Genomic DNA, 25,007 nt, shown 5'->3' on the forward strand with positions numbered 1-25,007 from the left:
CTTCGTCAAAGCTACATAGGTGATTAAATTATTGCATCATGATCTTTCCAACCACATCAGATGGAGCACAAAACAAATCTTTCCTATATATGCATCAATTGATCTATAGTCAAGTGGTCAACTTTTATATTTAATCATCTTGTCGTGATTGATGATATGATGGTAGGAATCGATGAACAAGTAGTCATAATGTAATCTCCCCTCCTATCTAAAAAGCTTGCGACTGGCAGTGAGTTGATTATTCAGTTGGCTCAACCCGGTGACTAATAAACATCGAAATGTAATGATAACTTGATGAGTCTGAATCATCAATCCGAAGCCACTGGTTCTAAATGTCCGAATGTCCAATGTTAGGACTTGATGAGCCTAAACCACTGATTCTGATTCGAAATTCTCACTATGACCAATTGAATTCTTCTCCCACACCAGAGAGATCATATCTAAAACCATGGAGCACATATGGAGGAGTTCCCAATGCATATGTTACGAGGATGATCTGTGCTTCTGCATGTATCAGTAATTAAACACCTTCACATCCTCACTCTCGATAGGCTTGACAACTTCATGCAATCATGTCAACAGTTGAGGCCTTGATTAACCTGGAGAAAGTTCCGATTCAAGTGCCTCTAGTGAGGATGAACCAAACCCAGAATGTAGTGGTAAACATCAACTCATGGGGCCTTCTTTGTTATCCATCACCTACACAGTAGCCATTGCAGATTAAACATCATTTTCCAAAGTGCTGAAACCCTACTACACCCCTTAAACCAGAATTGAAGGAAAGAAAAATGAAAAGAAGCTAAGTAATCTAGACATTGCTCGATCGAATGACATCAGCTGCCACCAGTTTTATTTCTTCCTCACGAAAAGAGACTACCACAGAATCCTGTACCAATTCTGAAGTTCACTAAGGAGATACGCCAGAGCCGAGCAGCATTTACTTTAATCATCCTCTCTGATCTATGAACATATTTTATGCCAATCGTGACCGACAGATGGATATTTTGATCATTCAAGGCCATTCAGACTTGATAATAGTTTGAGTTTCTCCAGCAACCAATACAGTGTTTGTACTTCCTGCAACCAAATAGGCAAGGAAACAAACACCCATGCCAAACTACTAATTTGCCTCATTCAGGTCACACAGTATTCTGACCTACAACATCTGCAGTAATTTTATCCTAAAACAGGTGAAACATGGTGGACAAGCCCAAAGAATCTGAACAGGATAATGCTACAACAATGAACCACACTAACAAGAAGCATCGTGCGGGAAGCTAAAAAGTACACGACGGGCTTAGCGTAAAGAAACTTAGCTTCACTGGGGAGTTGATATGGCTTGTGTATCCTGTACTGGTGTCGATGTTGATCCCTCTGATCTGCCTTCTGTTGAAGGCAGGTTCCCACTATCAAACCTCCTCATTCCTTCAATCATTCTCACCACCTCTGGCATCTTAGGCCTCCGGTCTGGCATTCTCACTACACAGCTCATTGCAATTTGAAGCATCTCCACCATCTCCTCTTCGATATTAGGATATCTCATCAGCTCCACGTCAAACACCTCCGCAGTCCACTCTTCGCGGACAACAGAATGAACCCAGCGGACTAGGTGGATGACCTCATCACCACCTCCCACTATCTGAATGGGGGATTTCCCTGTGAGCAGCTCGAGCAGTAGAACACCAAAACTGTAGGCATCAGAAGCTTGTGATGCTTTCCTTGTATCGACCACCTCGGGTGCACGGTAACCTGCTGAGCGAGACACCGGTGGAACCATTGGGTTGATGATGGATGGTAAACCCAGGTCAGAGACACAACCATATTGCTGGTTGTTGAGAAAAACATTGGACGATTTGATGTTGCCATGGACAAGCTTCCCATTGTTCTCGATGTGAATGCGTGCAATTCCTCTTGCAGCTCCAAGCGCTATCTTAAGCCTCGTTTCCCAGTCTAGAGGTGTCCTGTCCTGCCCTCTTTTCCCTGCAATGTAAAATAATGATATTATCGCATAAAAACACCACGATTAGACATCGTTCGTTGTAAAAAACCAACACAAGTGTATATTTTGAAGCTCATTATAATTAAAATATAAAGCTGACTGAAATGAAGAAAAAAAATTTGACATGAGCTCCTTCACAAGTTTTGCATAATGAAGAATAATATTTAAGAGAAACCAAAATTTCAGACTAAAAGCGATGGTTGAAGTCTTGTCGGTTGATGTTTTAAAAGATTCAATGGTCCACTTCTACGATCGCTCCAAATAGAAACCACGTAATGCATACACTAAGTTGGGAATTTGATCCAAATAACAATGGACCTTCATAGGTGAGATAAACTGAAAATAAAAGAAATCAGTTTAGAAACCATCTTAGAAAAGCAGTTCATAACATTTTGGACTTTGAAGACCATAACATTATCCTAAGTCATGGAAAAAGCAGTGCACGAAGTGTATGTAGCACCTCCAGAATGCTCACGTCTAGCTTGTCCTCAACAACTAAAGCAGAATACGATTACTACAAAACCCAAAACGATGTAGAAAACGAATAAATTTATAATTAAGTGGATAAAAAAACAACTTAAATTTGATTACAGAACTTAGTGCCCGAGGGCAAGCCTTCACAATGGACTACCTTAAGACGAAAAGGATAAAAGATCAGGTGGTTGACTATTATCTGACTAAACCAAGGAAGACTGACAACCATTCAAGCTAAAAACACTACGTAAACTTAGAAATGATGCAAACTCTGAAGTCTAAGGATCCATAAACTCATAGCAGACAATTCAAAGAAACAGGTATAGCAACTTAGTAATGTATATAAGGTGAAGAGAGATATACCATGTAACAGGGAAGAGAGACTCCCCTGGGTGTAATAGTCATACACCATCAGCTTCTCATCCTTGGAGTAGTAATACGCCCTCAGCTCCGCCACATTCTCGTGCTTGATCCTCCCCACCACCTCCATCTGCTGCTCAAACTCTTTTTTCCCGACACCGGCCTCCTTCAGCCGCTTCACCACCACCGTGGTAGCATCCTCCAACACGGCTTTGTATGCAGTCCCAAATGTTCCCTTCCCCAAGACCTCAGCAGACGCCCTCAGCAAATCCTCCAAGTCAAAATCAAAGGTACAGCCCTCGAAGAACACAAGCCGGTTGTTCATGCCCTGGTTTCTACTGACAGACTTCTCCGGCGACAGGTCCCCCTTTGATGCTTTTCCTGAGACAAAATTCTCTTCTTTCCCCCTTGAGCAGCAAAGATAGAGAAATAACGCAAGCATCACAAACAGCAGAGCACATCCGCCAACTATAATTCCAAGGATTGCTGATTCACTCAACTTCCTCATGGTTATCGAGCTCGAAACCGGTGAAGGAGAAGGAGCAGGCAGTGGCGTCGGTGCCGGCAGTGATGCTGGAGTCAGAGGGTATACTGGCGACAAATCATTGCCCGAAAATGACGAATTTGGAAATCCTTGGATGGATTTGGGAATTGTGCCGTTCAGGTGGTTACCGGAGAGGTTAAGAAATAGAAGATTTGGGAGATCAAGATCTGGAATTTGGCCAGAGAAGGAGTTGTTAGAGAGGTTCAGAGCAGTGAGATGAGTTAGATTGGAGATGGAAGCCGGGATGCTCCCGTTAAAGTCATTGAAGGAGAGGTCGAGGACGGTGAGGTTCTTCCACCTCGAGAAATCCGACGGCAGCGGACCGGAGAATCTGTTGAGCTGCAGGTGGAGGCCGGTGAGAGCGGTGAGGTTGGCGAAGTCAGCCGGGAAGGGGCCAGAGAGGATGTTGGCGCGGAGGCTCAGGATCCGAAGAGCGGAGAGGCGGCTGAGGGTGTTGGGCGGGACAGGGCCCCTGAACCCGATACCCGGGAGGCGAACAGCGACGACGCGAGAGCCGTCGGCGCTGCAGGTGATGCCGGTCCAGAGGCCGCAGACGGCGGTGGCTCGGCTCCAATTGAGGCCGCGTCCGTGGGGGGCGGCGGCCAGGAAGTCGAGCAACGCTTGCTTGTCCTTCGCCAGGCTGCCGGCGCCGACTCCCGCGGAAGAAATCGCCAACCAGAGGGCAGAAATCGCCAACAACACTCGATTCAGACTCATTTCTTGCCGTAGATTCAGAAATCCACTCGACAGCACGACAAGAATCTCAAAACTTTGGCATTTTCCTCTTCAAGAACCCAACTTTGCCACTAAAGAAGCGCACAACATACAAAAGAAGCAAGCTTTAACTGTTCGACACAGTGTTTGACTCGAAGAACTTCAATCGGAGTGGAAGATCTGAGAATAAGGCAGGGGAGGGAAAGGAGAGGACGCGACGACCGTTAACAAACAGGGAAGAGACGAGAGGAGAGGAGAAGGCGTGGCGGAGACGGAAGGTGCCAAGTGCGTCTGCCTGGATTTTGCTTAAACGAAGGGCGTCCGAAGCGCTCGCCCACCGCGGCAGGTACCGAATGCAATCATTTCCTCACTCAACTGCAAGGCAGAAACGAAGGCAGAGAGGAGGACGCGAGCGTTAATGCCATTATTTCTCATAAAAGATGGGCCAAAGAAGAAATTTTGACGAGTCGCCGCCATGTGAGAGCAGAGCGAAACGCGGCAGGGAGAGGGGGAAGTGGGGCAAACCTCGGGGAAATTTCTCTGGAGATCCGCCATTGCCCTGCACAAGAAGAAGCAGCAGCAAATGGGAAGCCATCGGCTCTTCGTTCCTTTATCGACGTTACTATGGCGGTAAAGAAATAGACGGAAGGCGGAAGGAAACGCGGACCACTGCCGGGACGTCTCAGTTTAACATCTCTCTGTGGAGTCACGAGGGCAGGTAAACCGCTGAGTAACCATAGAAGGGTACAAGAAAAAAGTTGCTTTATTTCGGAATTCATATTACCTTTTTATTTATATACATTTAATTAAAATCAATATCCGTTCTTCGTGATTAACATCACTAAATCAAACATTAATATATATATATGCTAATATTTATAGAAATCTTTGGATAGTCATTTCCAAAATGATTCAAGATCGCATGAGAAGAAGGAAGAGGAATAAAATTGTTATTTCATATATATATATACATATACATATATATATATATATATATATGTAATTAGAGAAGAGAAGGGAAATAAAATGAGGGTAAATTGATGATCAGATGATACTTAGGGTTCTTGAGATGGCGGTCTTTTAGGGTGTTTGGGATTTGAACATAGTTCAAAAAAAAGAAAGAAAAGAGGAAGAAAAAGCTGAGGAAAAAGAGAGGATGGAGGTGACTTTTGGCAGTGCAGGCTGTCCCATTTCTGAGCTTTCTTCTTCCTTCTCATGTATCAGAGAGAGAGAGAGAGAAGCAGAAGAAGAACAAAAAGAAAAGGGCAGAGAGAGAGAGATAGAGCGATGGTCCCCCAAACAGCATGCGGAGATCAGGAAATGAACACAGGAACACTGTTCCCTTATCATCACATACACTTGCCAGTACTTGATGTTTGTTCATGGTAATCCTGTCAGGTTAGTGTTGGTTTATCTTATCCTGTAAAATCCAGAGAATAAATGTTAACCAACGATTCGGTAATGATATGAGTTGATGCTATGGATTCTCTTTCATCTTCGTTAAAGATTATAAATATATTACATCTTTTCCGAATAGTTTAAGCTTTTGTGATCATTCATAAAATATTTTCAAACAAGATTTTCTACCGTTGAGACATTCAATAGTTAATGATAGCAAACAAGATTTTCTCATAAGAAAGTTTTACTATTTTATTTAAAAAAATCAATATGTTGAAGTAATAAATATTATATTTTAAATTAATATATTATTTAATGTAATTATTTTTTTATTCTCTTATAAAATTAAAAATCAATCGATGTTTTATTAAATTATTATATATTTGACTTTCGACATTCTAGTCAGTCAATACGTATTATATATGCTACATGTAATCCAATGATAACTCAATGACGTGATGTTCATTCACCTTTACCCACCATAGTATTTTCCTATTTAGCTCAATAGGCTTCGATATCATTTATCATGATATTTTAAAGTCCAAATTCTTTTTATAAAATAAGTCAAAATTAATAGATTGAAAATTTGGGTTGTTCGACGGAAACGTTGCATGATATCTTCGACGTCCGGTTTCCATCTCCGGTGGTCGGAAACAGAGGATCGGTCGGTGTGCCTCACAAACCAAAACAGTAGAACACACCGCTACACCCACAACGTGCGTCGTTTCCCTGCCTCTCTCTCCTGTCTTCGTTCCCAACATCTGCCTCCCACTGTCACTGTACAACCGATAACACCATTGTCTCTTAGGGGCCACCTCCACGCACGCATAAGCCATGCTCTGCTCGTGAGCCCAGTCTCACGAGGACAACAGAGACCTTAATGCAGACAAGCTGGCATGGTGGCCTTGTTGCAGTCTCGGTAGGTTGGCTTGTGTGGTTGTCCATGGAGCCGAGATTGACTCGAACGGAGAGGGGATGGGAAAATGGGGGGCTTCGGCTTTCCCCTCACGCACTCACACACAACCACACACACACACTCTCTCTCTCTTTTTCTCTTCTGCTGCGCATCATGGAGTAGATTCCTGCGTTGTGTCTTCTCTCCTCCTTCTCCGTCTCTCGCCATTCGATTTGTTTGGTCATCACATTATTATTACTAATCTGGTTTGAAGTTCACATTATTATTATTTTCAGCCACTACATAAATAGTAATTAATTCTGTGTGTTCTATTAATTTACACCATGACATCCAAAACATGTGGGAAGAAAGGGACGATAGAGACATGATGAGAGTACTGACCTCAAGCATATCTCAGGCTGACATAAACCGAGGATTATTAATTCTAACCCAATTCATGCTCATTCTTATATGTAGATGACACATACAAGGTTAAATTTTAGTTTACCTGTGGGCACTGTGATTGATGGTATTGGTCCATTTGACTCCATTATTGCTTTGCTCCGGACACATCCATTTGGAGGCTCATCTCAATGGTAGGACAGTCCCCCACGGCAGATGATGACTGCATCAAAGGAGGAGAAGGCGAAAACCCACACACACAATCCAACACCTCGTTGCATCATGTCAATGGTGTTGCACATGTTTGGGCATTGTATATATGCAAGCAGGAGGGGAAGGTACAGTGAACAGTTTGCATCCATGTCAGACTGCAGTCTCCGAAGGCAAGGGCTTGGAATAGAAGGTCGAAGAGCAGACCTGTCTGTCTCTGTAGAAGACTCCGCTAGTGCTGGGATGCCCTGAGCTCTGTGAAAATGACCAGTCGACAGCATTCTTGATGGCAAGGATTTATTTTTGACCGCGAGGAGATGCCCGAGATGGACAAGTCGATTGTTAGTTTAACATAAGGAGAAGCTCCCAATTGGACGACCAAACTCGATTGCTGTTGAATGAGAGGCTGACAGTGGACACAGCCAAATGCAGACAGATGCATTGATATGATGATCGCGAGTTTACCTCCCATCTGTTCATCTACATATGCGTCAGCATATTGCAGAGAGCAAAACAAAAGAAAGGGGACGGCACCATTGGATGGATGCTTGGATGCCAATAATACAAGTTGTTCATGAAGTATTATTACACGATGCATCACCATGCACCGGAGGGGGGGGGGAACGATAACCGCATGGAAAGACCAGAGTCCACAAGATAAGGAAACAAAGCAGGTGTGTTGTTGGCTTTGGCTGATGGGAATCCAGCAAGATGAAAAATGGGTCATGTTGAGACATCAATCAAAGTGAAAGACCCTATGAATCACAGCTAATGAACAAATAACGGCAGACGCCAATCAGAATGCTCTTAAGTTGGGAGCAGAATTAGTGAGCGTACATATCACCATGGATGGGTCACTCATCAAGCCTTTTGCAGCTCTGTAAGCACAGCATCACACAGCACCGTATCATCAATTTCCAATAGCATTTTGGCAGGTGAGAAGACAACAAAATTACAACGTGGACACTTCCATGATATGTAAAATGTTGACTGGTAACACAGACGAACCAGTGTAATACTACTGCAGTGAAGGTGGTTGCGGCTGTTTGATGGTCAATTCAGCCCGCAAGTGAAGGGTGCCATTGATGAAGAAGAGGCTATCCTCGGCTATAAATGAAGTCCATGGTATGCCAAACAGGTTTCGGTAGCCCACCGCCTTCCCGCCTGTGAAAGTGTAGAAGCCTTTGTACTTGCTCACAAACTCTCCTGACGGCTTGGTTCTTGCAGCAAACTCGTACTCCACCGTAAAGCTGATCGAACCTTTCTCTTGCATCCCTAAGAAAAGGCCAAAGCAGTGGAATAAACTGTGTTGATCCAGGTTGCAGTGAGCCGAGAGGAAGAATCCCTGCCCGCCCAAGTGAAATGCCTGGGAGTAGACCCGGCCAGAAGGGAACAACTTGGCACACTCGTCCCTGGTCAGGTCCAGGTAGACGATGCATTGTGGGTGAGGCCTTTCAAATTCCACCACCTTCAGCGGACGGTATTTGTAAGCCCTCTCTGTAAACCGCTTGTGGCTCGACTCGTCGGCAGAAAGGGCACGCTGCCGGTGTGGGGCCTCTGCCTTGAAGAAGAGCGCATCAGTCACTAACTTGGAAGCAATCTCGTGGTCTAAATCATTGCATGTGAGAACTTTTCTCAGTTTCCTGCAAGTCATATGAGCAAAACGGATATGGCGGATAAGACGAGAACTCAATATCTCACGCCGTTCCTCCAACACTGGGTACTGAGCACGGGCCCACTTGAGCACAAAGTCGTAGATTGCATCTTCTGATGCCACTTGAAGGTCATCACTGGAGAGTATGGCCTCGATGCCAGAAAGAGGAAGGCCCAACATTTCATCTTGGAACCTGAAGCAAAAAATTTCCCAAAGTCTAATGTTAGAAAAATATGTAACAAGTATTAGATCATCACCTGCCAATGTCGACTCACTTGGTTATATCCCTGTAGCTATTGGCAAGGTAATCCTTAGCTGCATCGGTCAAAGGTTGGACTGCTGAGGCCATTGAAACACTACAAGGAAGATCCAGATAGAGTAGTGCAGATTCCGTAGTCATAGGCAAGCTTCTAAGCAACTGACTACAGTGCCGCATGCATGAAACAACCTCAAACTTATCAGCAGCCATCAGCACATCCAAAAGGAGAGATGGAGAGGTAGTTGACAACTTTCCGCTGTACATAAAACTTAGGAGCTCCATGAGAGCAGCTTCCTCTGTTAAAGGGGCAAAGAAAAGGAAATATATATATATGAAGTTGCTTGTCCTGCAAGGCATGCAAACTGGGTTGATGAAGATACCTCCACAACCCTGGGGTGGTTGTTGCACCGGAACCCCTCTCTCAAAAGATGTATTTAAAAAACACAGTCAATGTGGAATGCAGAAACAAATTTTACCAATTAACAATATAGAAAACAAACATGTCCATAAGACGTATGCGAATAATACCAATCATATCGATAAGCCATTGCTCACTAAAGAAAAATCATACCATAGTTCACATTATATTACCCAACTATGTTAATTATGTCAAATCCTGAAGACACTTTTATCTTAAAAAATAAAAACTAACTTTGAAGAAAGAAATACGAAAATTTTCAATGCTAAAATCTTAAGTACTAAATGATAAAAAAGACCAAGTGGAGGAGTTATATATTCTTTTCTATAGTCATAAACTGCAGATATGTTTGCACATAATAACACTTGGCAGTTAGCATGATCTGTTCCACAATTACCTGATTCGTTGATTCTTAAGGTTGCATGCCGCTGATCAGATTCTTTCATGCCATTCGAGAAAAGCTGATAATGAAAATACAAAAAGAAAAATAGGATTTAGTAACTGTCAGCAAAAAAAGAGCAAGCAAGATGGTAGGTGGTATTTCTAACCTTGAAGAAAAATGGGCTTTTCGCAGCCAGTATAGCAGAACTAATGTAAATGGATTTAACTCGGAGGACATGAGGAGAACCACCCACATTTGATGAATCATTTTCTGTATCAGCACCTGTAGATTAATAAGGACAATCCAATCACAAAAATGGAAACAAATAGCATAACTATAACAATGGAAGATGCAAGTCTATCAAAAAAATGATTTATCAAGATTGGATCGAACATTAGCATGTATAAGACTTATTCAGGTCACCACTGTCATTTTCAACAAAAAAAAAAAAAATCCAAAACAAGGATGATTCTTCAGGCTTCAGTCAAGTATACAATGACAACTATATTGTTTACAGTCAAAAAATTCTTCAGTGGAACTTCCTATAAGAAGTAGACTGTTTCTTAAAATCTCTTGAACCATCTAGAATCATGGTATCAGCTAATCAGTTATATTACTACTTCAAGATAAAATATAATAAATTAATGGGAAGTTGCAAGCTATGAAGCCAATTGATTGAGAGTTATTATAATTCAGTCCACAGCTCTGGGTACCATCATGTCAAAATTTCATCTGTGGGCAACAAATTTTACAGTGTCAGAGATCAAGCACAGTCGAGGCAAGATAATGCTTTACCGTGCTACTCATTTCTGAAAATTATCTTCCGAAAGGCATAAATACAAACTTTGGTTTTCCACCAACCATAATTCGATGCTTGAAATGATCTGTTTTGGATCATCTTCAGCTAGGCATTTGCTTGGAAAGAAGAAGCCGAAACAGAAACCAGACTGAAAACACAGTTGTGGCCCAGTCTCAACTAAAACACAGAGGTTCAGCCCATTAGGTCCAGAACTGGCCTAATAGTGGATTGGGACTGGTTACCAGTGAGAGGATATATGAGCAATCCCCTCGTGCCCCTTTTTCATCCACTTCTTACTATCTTAAGAAATCCTATAGACTAATTTATCAATTGAATTGAAATCAAGTAAAATCCTGAATCCCAAACAATTACAACTTTTATTTTATTAAATCTAGGCAATACTTAAATAGTTAATCATAAATACAATTAAAGATGTATATGATTTTGGGTTTGTATTTTGTTTTGACCAATGCCATTAGTTTCAAGTCAGTTTATGCTTCTTTTTCTTCTTTTTTTCAGTGAATCTCTTTAGAATAAGTTTTAGCATTTGAAGTAGCACATAGGCAAGTCTACATTCATTTAACAAACAAGTTTCCTCATCAATCAGAGCAATCTGAATCATCACACTACCATAGTTAGTAATGTAATACCCAATTTGATAAGTCTCACATCAAATTGACCTGGCGTTTCTCACCCCCCATCCTGTGAATACTCTCTTAGAGGCATAACCCATGTGTTTCTGGCTCAGGTAATGACAAATATACTAATTAAAGCCTAGCCCAGACTAATTAGATCAGGATATTACAGGTAAGAACAAAGGTAACATCAAAATGGGGCATTAAGAACTATCTGGCCGATATTAACCTAGCAGGCAAATGAGTCGTGTTTCTGAATGATATCGAGCACGTTGAGAGCATGGAATAATTCTCCAAGATCATATAGGTGAACCAAATCTTGGTTGACTGTGACTGCGAGATAGGGGGGCTGCTGACATCATCTAGACATTCATAATAAAATTGAGATATACAACATACATCTGGCTGTTTAATTTTATATTTTGTCTCCAACGGACATGTTTTGTTAATTTCTTGAATTTGTCTTTATCTCAGAGAGAAACATAACTTCCCAGACAGAGTTACTATTCTGATCGACTCTCTCTTTTCAGTCTAGGAGATACTGAGCCAAGATAACACCCCCATGAAATAACCTGTAGGTGAAATGATCAAAGAGTTCTTTGCATAAATTTGTCTTAACTAGGAAAATAAGATAGGTTCTTATACATTTGATAGGAAAGTTGTTCATACTATAATTATGCTCCACAAGGCCATTTTTGGATATATTGGTGTTCTATAACCAATACATTATTGACAAAGAAAAAAATTGGTATACAGAAGGTCAGCACTTGATTTTCAAATCAGTTACACCAGCCACATGTTGACAGTCAATATTGACAGTAACATCTTGGAATACGACTCTCTAGTAAAGATGCTTGTACTTGCCTTTGTCATGTAAAATTCTCTATGCATTTTTGTTTAGGTTATTGTTCAGGCATTTTTTACAACACAGGTACTTAACTATGGGTTTGAACCGTTTAGTTGGGCCAGGCACTAATAGCAAGCTCAGGATATTATATTTATAGTTGGAAAGAATGAAGAAAATCAGATTTTACAGGGGCAAGATCATATCTGCAACTATCAAAGATTGATCTATATCAAAATATTGCTTAATTTTCAAACTTCCCAAGTCTAAAAGACACTAAATCGCTGGCGAGAATGAAATAGGTCAAACCAATAAATACAAAAGAAACCTTAGAGCATTGTGGCAGATACTCAACCAGAATGATTTATATGGTTGAATAATTGTGTTCAGGGACAATTTGGTAGGGTTATGTTAAAAATTTGGGTTGAAATATCTCAAACCTGACCCAAGGCTTGTTCAGGTTCCTTTTGAAACAAATGTTATCCAGAAACAGCTAATCCACCCAACCTAGACAGCAACAAATTTGAAATCACCTTGATTCAACATCCTACAATCTAGAGTGCATACATAGCCAGAGACCATGTTAAGCACATTTCATTTATTACAATTATTGCCCCATTTTTGCGGCTACATCTGTAGACCAATCTGACACATGGAAGAACAATCAAACCTGACTTTTGCCCACTCCAAAGTCAGATAAGTTAGGGATTAAAAATTACGACCCAAAGTTGGGTTCAGTTAAGTTACAGTTGGATTGGGCTAGGTCTGTACTAAATACATTTCAAACTACCAAAGTTAATGCCACAGACAAGTATTATCAGAAAACTAAAACAAGCATATCACGAAGCTGGGGAATCAGATTAGGTATCAACAGGAATCCACAGGAGAAACTTTAAGCTACAAAGATGCATTATTGCAGTAGTAATCTTAACACCTAATAATACGATGATATTAAAAAGAGTTAGAGATATCAGACATGTACCAGCTCGACCCACGCCTGGTGCTAATTCTTCAAGCATTGGTTCATCCTCTTCATCATGATTCTCATATTCCATACATTCCTCAGTGTCAGGTTCACAACTCGATATAAGCTCCAATGAGTATTTTGCAGATTCTGATGCTAAAAGCCAAAAAAAAAAGAATATAATTGTTGATCATGAGGAGCTACAAATTTCTTATCAAATGATAAATACATTATAGTCAGCAACACAATTCAACCAACAAAAGAAAATCCACAAACTTAAAAGTTAGAACTTAATGTTCCTCCATTGAAAAGAAAATGGTTAACACCCTTCATTCTAAGATTGTGCTAATCATGAATAGGCAAGGTGACCCAAAATATCATGATGAACCATGTTAACATGGGAAAGTCAGCATGCCAGATGTGGTCTGAGCAGGCCATATAGAGTGTCAAGGACTAACATGTTATGGCACACACAGAGAAGCATGAGATATTACACAACCCTACGTTCATGGTATGACTGGAAATTTAGTCACTTTTAAGATTGTCCAAAAGAATGAGATCTTTGACCTAATTATTTGCGGTTAGCTATGAAGATCGTCACACACCATTTATCTCTTGAATCACCAAGTCGTTCGCTAGAAAAGGAATATAGTTGTTTTATCTCCTCCCAAGATTCTCTGCGGTCATCCTCTCCAATTGAGTTCCCTGTGACCTTAATTGACTTAAACCAAGTGGTTGATGATGAGTTGAAGAGAAGGAAACCAGGTGATGAGTAGAAGCATTTATGGATACAAAATAGGCATGAATCCTCCATGTAAAAAGCTAAAACTATCTAAAAATTAGTATCAGTAACCATTTACTAAGTTAGAACAAATCTAATCGACTCGATTTTGTACCCTGATGGGCAGAATGCTCTAGACCATGCAACGTCACTGTCACCTAACCACTTGAAAGTGCTCTATGACCTCAGAATTTGGTTTAGGTAAGAAAGACCAACCTAAAACTAAAATGAAACCAACAATCAACAAAAGGAAACGGACTACCCTTACCACTCAGCTGTGCCAACAAGTCAAGGTTGACGACAGATATTGGTGCCTTGATTATCATACAAGAAAAGGATAAAACAAGTATATCATGCATAAAAGCAATAAATTTATGTCATTTCGACGTTTAACTATGGCCAAATTTCAATTCCCATCATGATTTTCCCGTGTGAGATAGTAAGAAGACTTTTCTGCAACAGAAGTTTGCATTAGTGGTAGTTCATGTTTAAGTTCTGCGGACAATCCATAGACTTCGCTAATGGGGGAGCAAAAGAACACCTAAAAACTGAAAGCCCTTTCATTTTCGTTCTCTATCAAAAGGCCAGGAATTTACCTAAACATATTGATTCAATTAGAAATAGATCGGGAGAATAAGAATCATGCGTCGATTGTTCAATAGAACCAAGAAAAGGAATCAACAAAACAAGGCAAGCAAGAAATGGAATCGGCCATTTAAGGTAACTAACAAAGAGACGCAGGGAACGGGTGCCTGGATTCGGGGAGGCGCTCTCGCTCACCTTTCTCCTTGGCGCCGTCATCCCTCCTCCGCTTACGGTACCCGGCCCACCCGGCATCCGCGCCGCCCTCGTCCGGCTCCGCCACGACTTCGATCCGGAGCACGCGGTCGGAGAAGTTGCTGGAGTTGAAGGCGAACTCGAAGTTCTGGTCGCCGCCGGTGATCGAGGGTCCGGGATCCATCGCCGCCGCCGCCGCCATCGTCGTCGTCGTCGTCGTCGTGCTTCTCGAATCTCTCATCCCCCCTCTCCCCCCCCTGACGCCGAAAGCCCAAGCCCTAAACCTAACCCTAATCCCAGCCCTAATCTGCTGCGCTCCCCCGTGACAGAACCGATGAGACGACGAGAGAGAACAAAGAGATGGCGGAGGGTTTCAGGTTTCAACGCCGACAGAAGCGATAGAAATCAAAAAGCAGAGAGAGAAAGAGGCTCAAAACGAGAGAGATTTATACGAACTATAAAATATATAATAATAATTCGTACTTCAAATATAACAAATGTATTGTTATCACATTTATGTTATATTATATACATAGAATATATAGATTATAGATAACATAACAGGTGGTATTTCTTTTACTTTTTGGCCCGCCGACGTTTACCCGACCCAGCTTACCAACTCGTGATCAGAGAGTTATATGGGACCCGCAAGAGCCTTAGACATATGACTTGTGTCGGTGTAGTAGAAACGTATATTTTTTGTAGTCAATTTCGAGTTTCTACTTTTTTGACCCCTATGAGATCCATGCAAAGGGTGAAGACAGAAAATATTATTCATGTCTCCTCATTCTAGTTTTGTTTAATCTCGTTAATTTTTATACGTAGAGGAAAATTGTCTTCTTGTCCAATTTGATCAGATGCAAACAATGATGAACTTCAAATAGACATCAAGAATTCAAACATGTAATTCATAATTTCTAAAGAAAAAGAAAAAATAAATTTAATTGTGATGTAAATGTAGAATGTTTATGATTGAAAATTCAAAACTTTATCTAATAAATATTAGCATGTAAATTTATTGGTAAAATAGTGATGATCGGATGAGATGTCAACTAATATTTATATTTTTCATAAAGGAAAAAAAGATTATTTGCATGAGTGGGTGATTAGGATAAAAAAGGGAAAATGCAATCGGACGCAAGGAGTCAAGTCAAGCTAATTAGAAAACAAGTCAAACGAAATCAAGCTTTGGTAATGAAAAGCCATGTCATGGGATGGAAGTCCATCGCATCTTCCACCAATCTTTATCTTGGAAGAAGCAAAATCGTCTTGTATTATGCAAGTCAAACAAAACCTTTTCGTTCGATGGACGGTGTCAAACATCGATGGCAGCTCCACATAGTTACGTCGTTCACGATTGTTTGATTTGGGAAAAGAAAGAGTTTTTTGCGATCGCACGAGATAAATCTTCATGAACAAAGAAATAAATCTAATTAATTAATGCATTATCTTGCACGAATAATCTGCGATTTACCTATAAAATCTATGAAATGATCGCGGGAAATTGCGGTTCTGTAATTTGCAACAAGATTTAGAACACATCTTTGAACGAAAAAAGTCAAAATTGGAGATTGTTTTGGTCCTAATTTTACATCCCAATCGTCCATATGCAATTAATTGCGAGTTGTTTGTTTTAAGGAAGAGTTGAGATATGAGAAATGTATTGGTTGTAAGGTATTATTATTATATACAGATCATGTGGTGGAATGAGTTTGCCGGCTGCTAATGACCGGTTCCACTTGATGATGACGTACCACATTTGAATGTCCTCATGGCTTCTTGTGGTCATGCAAATTCCACTGTGGATTCAACTGATGGGCATCCAACTTTGAATTCATGATGTTGTTGCATCCAAGACTGTGTCGTAGGTCTAACAAGGTGGGAAATCAATGCTCATATGGAATTCGTATTCCATATGCAAATGAGAGGGTGTCATATAGATAGATACATTCGAAATCATTCATCCCATTTCTTGTCTGTGGAGGTTACTGTTTCATTGGAGGCTTGTAATGTGGTCGTATCGATCTGTGCTCGATCAATATCATGCTTACTTTTCTCCGAAGAAGGAGAAGCGCCTGCAGTTTTTTGGACACGAATCATGAGAGAATATAAATCACTGTAGGAGAACAAATAAGAAATATATCTTCTTTTGGTGACGCATACACTTCGAATCATAGATATTGTCTACATGACGCACAAAAGAGATCATCAATCTCCGTCTTGAATAGTTCTTGATGCAGTTGAAACTGCGGCCAAGAAATGGGTGAAGCTAATCTTGTCTACTATACAGGATTTGTTCTGATGAGTCGAGCAGGAAACACTGCAGCAAATTCGCAATGGTTAGTGCAGTCGTAATGAGCATTAAAGTCTCCTTTGATCTCTGAAGGTTCCAAAAAGTATCAGCTAAAACCTCTACACGGATGTTTGCATCATTTATAGTGCACAACGTTCCACTGTTCGTCTGTGTTTGATTTCTACCTCATCAGTCATTCGAGCAAGCTACAAACTCTATGTTTCTTCAGATCTCTCTCCCAACAATCTGCATGAAACATGTGATGTTCTGCGTGTGTGAGATAATTAATGCCGAAGGAAATCAACATAAATGAACTCCGTCTACGACTGATCTACATAGAGAGAGAGAGAGAGAGAGAGAGAGAGAGGAGCTCCCTTCAATCCAAGCATGAGAAGAAGGGGAGCAAGGTCGTCTCCTGATGCATGCCCACCAGTGGAGTGCACCCTGCGACTGCATGGGGTTGCACCCCAAAGGTATTCATGAACCAGCAGAAGGAGATACTCTCTTCCCCTCGTAGATTGGACTGAAGAGAGCTCTTTAGATCCCCCTTCTCTATCTATCTATACCCGAGAGCTGTAGCACGAGAAACACGAAGAAACGAGGTGTGTGGTGATGGCCTTAAATAGGCTCCAAATTGGGAAGATGGTGACAGACGCTGATCTAATGCTGACTGTAGGAGGAGGGTAGATTTCTCTCGATCGCCGAGCGCTTGTTCACGTGAATTTGGATTCATACAGGGAGGAAAGCGAGAGGGCATCTTTGCTGTAGATCTCTTTCCGTAGCTTGTCTTTGTCATCTAATTATGGGAATCTCATGCGCCACCGGAGACAATGCATTCAGCGATTGCTTTGGCATCTCCCTCCTGCAGCTGCACCATCTTTGTTCGAGCTTTGGTCGGCACGATGGCAGTGTCGTGAGCTTTTACCGGTGGGAGCTTTCGGAGAGGGAGAATCGATCCCTCAATGTCTATGTCGATGCATGCTTCGGTAAGTAGATCTCACATGACCTTTCTTGCGTGATAAGCATGATGTCTCCGATCCATCATAGCTGAATCGACAACAGATGTCACTCATGTCGTTTCTTACAGCCGAGAACTGTTCTTCCGGTGACGATGATGACGCTGTCGTCGTTGGGTGGCTCTTCGGTATCTTGCAGTCCTCTTCACGAAGAAGCTTCACTGTAGCTGAAGATTAATCTTGCCCGATCACAACCTGTAAACGCCATGAAAGAAGAGACAGAGAGTTCCAAGGCAAGTATACAGATAATTTGCTTTATGGAATGATGGAAAGATGGAATGTGAGGAGGTGACAGCCATCGAAAGGTCATTCTTAGCATAGAAGCAATCACCAAACAAGAATTGTTCTCGGGCATCGAGGAGAAGACACGCATCGCCAGCATAGGTAGGCAAGAAATACTGGTTTGGGCAAACCAATCGAATGCAAAATTCGTGACCGGGAATTGAAGTTGATAGCTCAGAGTACTTAATTAACATGCATTTGGTTGAGACATATGTGATCTATCAACCACAAAGCTTCAATATAATATCTCATGTTTTGATGCTTCCAACTCTTAAAAGAAACGATTCTCTTTATCTCAAGAGGAGAATCCAAGTCATTGTCTCAAACGCTGTGGGAACAAATGCTTTGTTATTTTGATCACATTAGGCTTTACTACCTAAATGTTGATGTTAGCTATGAATGCCTTGATAAACCCTTAATAAATTTATTATAATCCGGAGATTTTAGGAAGCACAAAATCTCAAAATGTAGATAGAAGATTTTATCCCACTGGTAGTTGTACTATCGAGTTCTCATAAGAGTCTTCTCATTACCACCAATTCACCATTACTTGGGTTGAGATGTAGTAGATTACATGTCTGATGATTAAGCTGCATATCAATAATAGCAATTACAACTGCATTAAGGATCACTGTCACTATTGTAGTCTTTGCTTTGATGTCTCTTTGCTTCAGAGAAGACCGGCATGAGCACTGAAGTAGGCAATGCAGCATAACACCATCCGAATACCAAAAGGAGACCCTTATTGCAGTCATCTTGCTAGAGGAAATGCCATAAAGGAAACCCAAACCATGAACAGATCGTCATCCACTCTGCAAAACAACTCGCTGCATACGATGAGAACAAAACCGAGCTACCCCTTCGACTTCACGAAGTACCATGGATGAGATTGAGGTGACTTCTTCGTTCTTCCTCACTGTCTAGCTCTAGCCACCGAGGAACGTCTCAAGGATTTCAGACGAGTATGCTTCCCCTCTAATCTTGCCTCAAGCAGCTTTGCCTTCAGAGTGCCCTCTTTTGATCCTTGTGCTGATTTCGACGAGGATTCAGGTGCAACAACCTGGTTGGGAGAGCTGATCTGGTACTTCCATTGTCGAACTGGACTAGTGATCTGGTGAACGTCTCCTGAATCAGTGTCTCCGCCACCAGCTGAACCAAGCTGAGTCCTCCACAATAAATGATTGTGAGAGCTTTCTCTATGATGATTACCATGATCCTCTGGATAGCACTCAGAAATTTCTGAAAGATATCTTAGTGAATTAGCAGTCAGGTGCCTCGAACCATGCCAGCGAGCCCACGTCAGTTTTGTATCGTGCCCATGTTCCTGAGAGCAACGGTAATCAGATTTCTTCGCTCTAGATAGTTCAATATGATCCACTGCCACTTTGTCACTTTCCGCATCAGTAGGAGAGTGTACTCCCTGCACCCTGTCTAAAAGCTGCACTTTGCTTCCACGTAACTTTGTCTTGTCCATTTGTTCGCCATATTCGGACGAATCATCTTTGCTTTCAGAGCATCCTATCTTTTCTCCTGGTAAAGTAGATGTTCTCTTGGAATCCAGTTTTTCTATCCCATTTTGAGTATTTTGTTTCGGCTGGTCACGACTTCCATTTCCGCGAGTTGCCATGTTAAGCTCGAAGCAGTGCATCTCACTCGCAACAGAATCATCATCATCATCATCATCGTCAGCATCATGAGGCGCACTGGTAGTCCCATTTAAGTGGACGGACTCGAGAGATTGGCGCCGCATATTAGTGTCTTTCTTTTCATCCTTTCGGTACAGACGATCATTCCCAAAGGCCCTGGACCTTCTAGCTCGAAGAAAGGATTCAATTTCACTGCTTAGCCTGTCTGTAATTGTTGTTTTTTCAGCCAAATCCCCTTGGTCTTCTGCAATGTTCATCTGAACCCGCTCATCTAGCCATGCTTCTGATATATGAAGTACTAACCGATCTACCTTATGGTCGCAAGCTACTTGAGATTTTTGCTTCAACTCCCTTACTTCCTGCTCATAATCTGTAACAGCCTTAGCAAATTCATCGCATAGGTCCTCCAAAGGGCTATTTGTTTTTCTCTCTCTTTCTAGATCTTTCACAGCCTTCATGTATGCTGCATTCACTTCGGACAACTCTTTCCCAAGTTTCCGGTGAAGACTTTCAGAGCGTCTTCGGAGACGCCTCTCATCTTCAAGCTCATCCCGTATCGACTGCACTGCTGCTTTGATCTTTTGTTGCTCCTTGTTCTTTCTAATCAGTTTGTCTTCGGTAACTTGCTTCATTAGATCATCCATTTCATGCCGATAAACATGCTGCTCTTGCATCAGCTCCTGAATGCGTGCCTGCGCATGTTCTAACTCAACCTTCAATGCTTTCACCAATGAGACATTGCAAGCATGTTGTTCTTCCAGGCTCCAAATGCGATTCAGTACTTTCAATAGTTCTGTCGATGTTTGAAGACTATATCCTGCCTCCCCAAGCTTTCCCTTAAGATTGACAGAACTGCTAGGAGTGATGGCTTCACTAATAGCAGCAATCTGCAAGGTGCAGATACATGAACACACAACAAAAATGTTAATACATCTGCAAATACATGTTCCTTTCTTTAATTTTTTCATATAAGAAGCAAAATAAGTTTTCACTAAAACAAAGACCATATGGTTCCAGCAATTTGATATTAAGACATAATCTGCCAATGTAAGACCATTGCTTGTACCATTGGTTAACCTAAACTTGTATTGTAGATGCTACAGCACAAGCATTGCAGCACACAGGTGTCTATTACATGGCATGCTAGTATCTAAAACTAATGAAATGCCTGGTGCAGTCATGCATGAGAAGTTCACTATATGTACAATGCCAAGACCTAAACGTGCCATGCGAGGAACTGAGAGTCAAATGCCTGAACAAAAAGTCAAAATCATTTGCTTTTACAAGTTTTATTGCACAATATCTCATGATAAAACTAAATCTGCCTGAAATCAACCATTACAACTCAATTGTTGAACATAGAAAGTTACAAGGCTTCAAACAGAGACCCATATATTAAGTGGACAATTCATTCTTTTGTTTCCCCGATGATAACAGAAGGGGCACCCAAAAAAATAACCTAGGTTAAAATATTAATAGGACCCAAGCTGAGAACCTCTTCAGTAACAGTGGGCTAAGGCCTGAATAATGAGTGACTAATCCAAGTAATTAAAATGAAATCAACATGATTACCTCCATAGAACTACTATAACTTGCAGGAGATACAGGTTGTAGGGCTCGACTATTTCTCTCATTCAACTTGTAATGCTTGACCAATGAAGCTGCAACTTGCCTCCTTAAACTTCCTGCACTTTGAGGCTGTCACAAAAAATGGAGATCATTGATAGTACAGAGTCCCAATAATTCAGTATGTAAATTCTATCTAACAAATTAATGTTCATTTCAATAATTCATTGTCCAAAAAACTAGTAACCAAGATTTCAGGACTAAACTGCAAGATGGAAGTATGCGCATGCAACATTATGAGAAAGTAAACAAGGTTGCATGCAGCACACACAGCTTTTGGTGTACGAAATTGTTTCTTTAATTATGACAAGGAAGTCACAACTTATATCATCCTACATCACATGTATATCATTTTTCTAATCTTGTTACCATATTGGGTTGGGATTTAGAGTTTCCACGTTACATGACTGCTCCTGGAGTTTCCCTACAACTATTTTTTGAGTGGCAATTGAATCTTTCAGTTTATATCACAAATAATATCATACTTATTTCCAAGTAAAGCACGAAATTAGGGCTGTTTGATAATTGCACAAACACTAACAAGTCAATGGTGTGTATCAATGTATTATTAAAGGACCGGGTTGGCTTCCTTTACGTATTAATTGTCATGATTTTTGTCTGTCACAGAATGAGGGCTATAGAGACAATATTTTGGTGGTCGAGGTATTCTTTAAGATTTGATTATAGGAATGAAATTTATACATAATGCATAATTTGCTAAAACTTGAGCAAATAACTAAGATGTTCTTACAATTCATACTAATTTTGCACGCACCTGATTCTACTTACACATGAAGAAAGGCTCAGAACTTATTATGAGAACAGACAGGCCTAATATATTTTGCTGCAACAAAAAGTGGATTTGTTACATATGACATGAATATTTCATGTCATGGTAAAATTATGATAAGTAGATTGCATGGCATCCAAATTTGAAGCTTTATGTGTGTATCTACAATGTGGATTAAAATTTTCATTTCAGTTTCCATATAATTGACTGACAATTCATCTTTGGGCCGTAGGATTTTAAACTAGACAAGAAAAAATATTGTATTTTTGAAATGATTAGAAAAGAACAGCAGAAAACTAAGTGAAAGATGCAAAAAGATAATAGTTAAATTAAATTCCACAGGAAGAAGCACTCAAGATCAGTCTCACAAAAAGGTAGTGAGGAAGAGATAAGATGGAAATGAATATGATAAGAGGGAAGAAATAGACGAAGGGAATATTTTTAGATTTCTGTGCTTTTCTAATAAGACCACTGTTGAAAGCTAAGAATAAGCAGCTGCCCTTGTTTCAACCATAAGAAAGCATCTGCCCACCTAACCATATCGATAAACCATTCAGATTCCTAAAACAAATTTAATAACAACAAACATCTCATCAATGGGAGTCCTATCTAAATTCACAAATAGACATAGAACATATAAAAATCATAGGATGATCTTACAATGGTATCTAGAGAACAGAAAATTAACCTAGATTAATGCTGCATCAATCTACGGCTGATGGAGACAGAGTGGAGTTAATCTCTTGGAGCCATCAAACTATAGAACAATCAGCAACCACAGATGGCATATATAACTTGCCACATATAGAAAAAGAATCTAAACTATAAAAGGTAGTACCATAATCATAAATAACCTAAAAATAACTTATGACAGTTCAGAGGTGGCAAGGTTTGCAAGTTGGTTTCATGCAAAGGCACAGCACAACATGCAAAATGTACCATGCTGGCAATTATCTGGTATGAAAAGGTGTCTGCATTGTAGTTCTTGGATACACACGCTAACTTCACTCTGATGGTGCCCGAAATGGTCATCCCAAATGAATCCATGAGTACATCATTATGACATAAGCCATACCGGTTCAAATTACCAACTGGAGAAAGAAAAGGCCAAGTTTTTGCGTTGATGAAAGAGCCAGAGAAGGACCACAAATCGATGGACCAGGTTGATTATGATCATATATGTAGCAAAGAACATATATAAGTGGCTTTTACCAGGAAACAAGAAACTCAATAAGAATAAGTGCTCCAACAGTAAAGGCCTGGAGTTATCTTTGAGTTGTTTCAACAGCTAAAATTCTTGATGTAATGCTTACTTAAGTGGACCAAATTTGAAGATTTGAAATGTATGCTTATTTCACATACGGAAATGTTTCCTCAACTTTTCTGATTATGACATAGCCTACACCTTGAGAAGCATATATGGGTGGATGTTTTTGTGCAAATAATATAAATAAGCACATACTTGCAACAAGTCCAGTTTTCTCTTCTAGTTCCATTCTAAAATCACATCGACTCCCCAATATCGATTAAGTGGTTAACATCTACATCTACATCTACATCTACATCAACATGGAGAGAACAAGGAATCGATTTAATACAAATTCAACACTCTTGTTCTTTTTCAAGTCAAAAAGGTCCAGTAGCGACAAGTTCATCAGTCAAGGCAATTCTTGGCAGGATTTCGAATCTTTCTTTTCAGAAAACATTCATATCTTTATCTCAACGAGCTTTATGTGAGATGAAACAAGGGATCACGTAATCAAGGAAGAGACATCGTCAGGTAAGACATTTAATCAAACACTTGAACACTACAGGAAAAGACAAACAAGTACAAGAACATCAAAGCTAGCCACAAGAACCAAGAACCTTACCAGGTCCTCATGACGAACGGCCAAGCGATCGGGACCGTCATCGAGCGCCTTCCCATCGCCATGGCGTCGGATCTTGGCGCCCCTCCGGCTCATCACGGAGACGGGCATCAGGTCCTGGATCTCCCAGAGGTTCGCGCCGAGCTTTCGAGCGGACACCGAGCTCCTCTTGGGTTCGCCCGCGTCGGCGTCCGCAGAACCGGCGTCCCCCAGCTTCCAGGTGGGCACCGGCGTGCAAAGACCGCCCTTTTTCCCCACAGTAACCCCTCTCCTCAGCTTTAAGCCCAAAGCGTCCTCTTTTACACCAGCACTCCCCTCCTCATCATCAATTGCCACCCCTTTCCCCCCTTCCATGGTCCCTTACACCTCTCCCTGTCTCTCTTTTCCTTAAAGATCAAATCTTTTTACCATCAGCAGCCATACGATTTGCCCTTGCCCATTCCCCCCTGCCTCATGCGTCCATATTGCTGACTTTTCCTACTGATCTGCTGCTTCTGGTGCAGCAGCTTGTTTGCTACTAGTAGTACTGTGACAATGGACCCTTCATAGCGAAAAGGGCCTGAGAGTTCCCCGGCAACAGGCTGCTGCTCTTCCTCTCTCTCTCATGGGAATACTAGGGAGAAGTGATCAAGCTGCAAATTCAATGGGGAGGATGGCTTCCAAGGATCATAAAGGAAAAGTCTTTCAGGGTTGGCATGATTTGGTGTGCAAATTGAGTGGGTGGCCCAGCTTTGGAGGGATTTGTAGCCTTGCCATGTAGTCCTTGAGGCCACACGTCAAAGGATGTGGTCTGGGACCAACCTTCGTTCTTCTCTCTCTCTCTCTCTCTCTAGCTCTCTCTCTCACATCATTTCTCTCTCTCTCTCTCTCTCTCACATCATTGCAACTGATCCCTTGGAATCAGGAGAATGATCCTAACAACTAATGGTTCCATGGGAGGATTGTTGAGAGGGGAGAACATATGTTTGCCAGCAAAT

The 25,007-nt window shown here is 41.1% G+C and overlaps 3 protein-coding genes across 4 annotated transcripts; all 3 read right to left on the bottom strand.

Moving 5' to 3' along the window:
• Nucleotides 1-1,002: 1,002 nt before the first annotated feature.
• Nucleotides 1,003-4,846, bottom strand: LOC135596056 (probable inactive receptor kinase At4g23740). The gene is made up of 3 exons (XM_065087739.1): nucleotides 4,617-4,846; nucleotides 2,837-4,466; nucleotides 1,003-1,980 (listed from the first exon to the last, which is right to left on the bottom strand). Exons 2-3 carry the CDS (start codon nucleotides 4,092-4,094, stop codon nucleotides 1,319-1,321), a joined length of 1,920 nt encoding a protein of 639 aa, XP_064943811.1. The 5' UTR covers nucleotides 4,095-4,466; nucleotides 4,617-4,846; the 3' UTR covers nucleotides 1,003-1,318.
• Nucleotides 4,847-7,901: 3,055 nt separating this feature from the next.
• LOC135584761 (BTB/POZ domain-containing protein POB1-like) lies at nucleotides 7,902-14,900 on the bottom strand. 2 transcript variants are annotated; one of them, XM_065087741.1, is made up of 6 exons: nucleotides 14,462-14,900; nucleotides 12,970-13,107; nucleotides 9,876-9,991; nucleotides 9,725-9,788; nucleotides 8,926-9,205; nucleotides 7,902-8,843 (listed from the first exon to the last, which is right to left on the bottom strand). In XM_065087741.1, exons 1-6 carry the CDS (start codon nucleotides 14,748-14,750, stop codon nucleotides 8,015-8,017), a joined length of 1,716 nt encoding a protein of 571 aa, XP_064943813.1. In that variant the 5' UTR covers nucleotides 14,751-14,900; the 3' UTR covers nucleotides 7,902-8,014. The 2 variants fall into 2 exon arrangements, with proteins under 2 accessions (XP_064943813.1, XP_064943814.1); XM_065087742.1 differs by having other exon boundaries at nucleotides 14,513-14,896.
• Nucleotides 14,901-18,609: 3,709 nt separating this feature from the next.
• On the bottom strand, nucleotides 18,610-24,880 carry LOC103968910 (uncharacterized protein At5g41620). Its single transcript, XM_009382267.3, has 3 exons — nucleotides 24,034-24,880; nucleotides 21,319-21,444; nucleotides 18,610-20,633 (listed from the first exon to the last, which is right to left on the bottom strand). Exons 1-3 carry the CDS (start codon nucleotides 24,382-24,384, stop codon nucleotides 19,014-19,016), a joined length of 2,097 nt encoding a protein of 698 aa, XP_009380542.2. The 5' UTR covers nucleotides 24,385-24,880; the 3' UTR covers nucleotides 18,610-19,013.
• Between the last annotated feature and the right edge of the window lie 127 nt (nucleotides 24,881-25,007).

The sequence above is a fragment of the Musa acuminata genome, chromosome BXJ1-10 (genome assembly GCF_036884655.1).
Source record: "Musa acuminata AAA Group cultivar baxijiao chromosome BXJ1-10, Cavendish_Baxijiao_AAA, whole genome shotgun sequence".
NCBI lineage: Eukaryota > Viridiplantae > Streptophyta > Magnoliopsida > Zingiberales > Musaceae > Musa > Musa acuminata.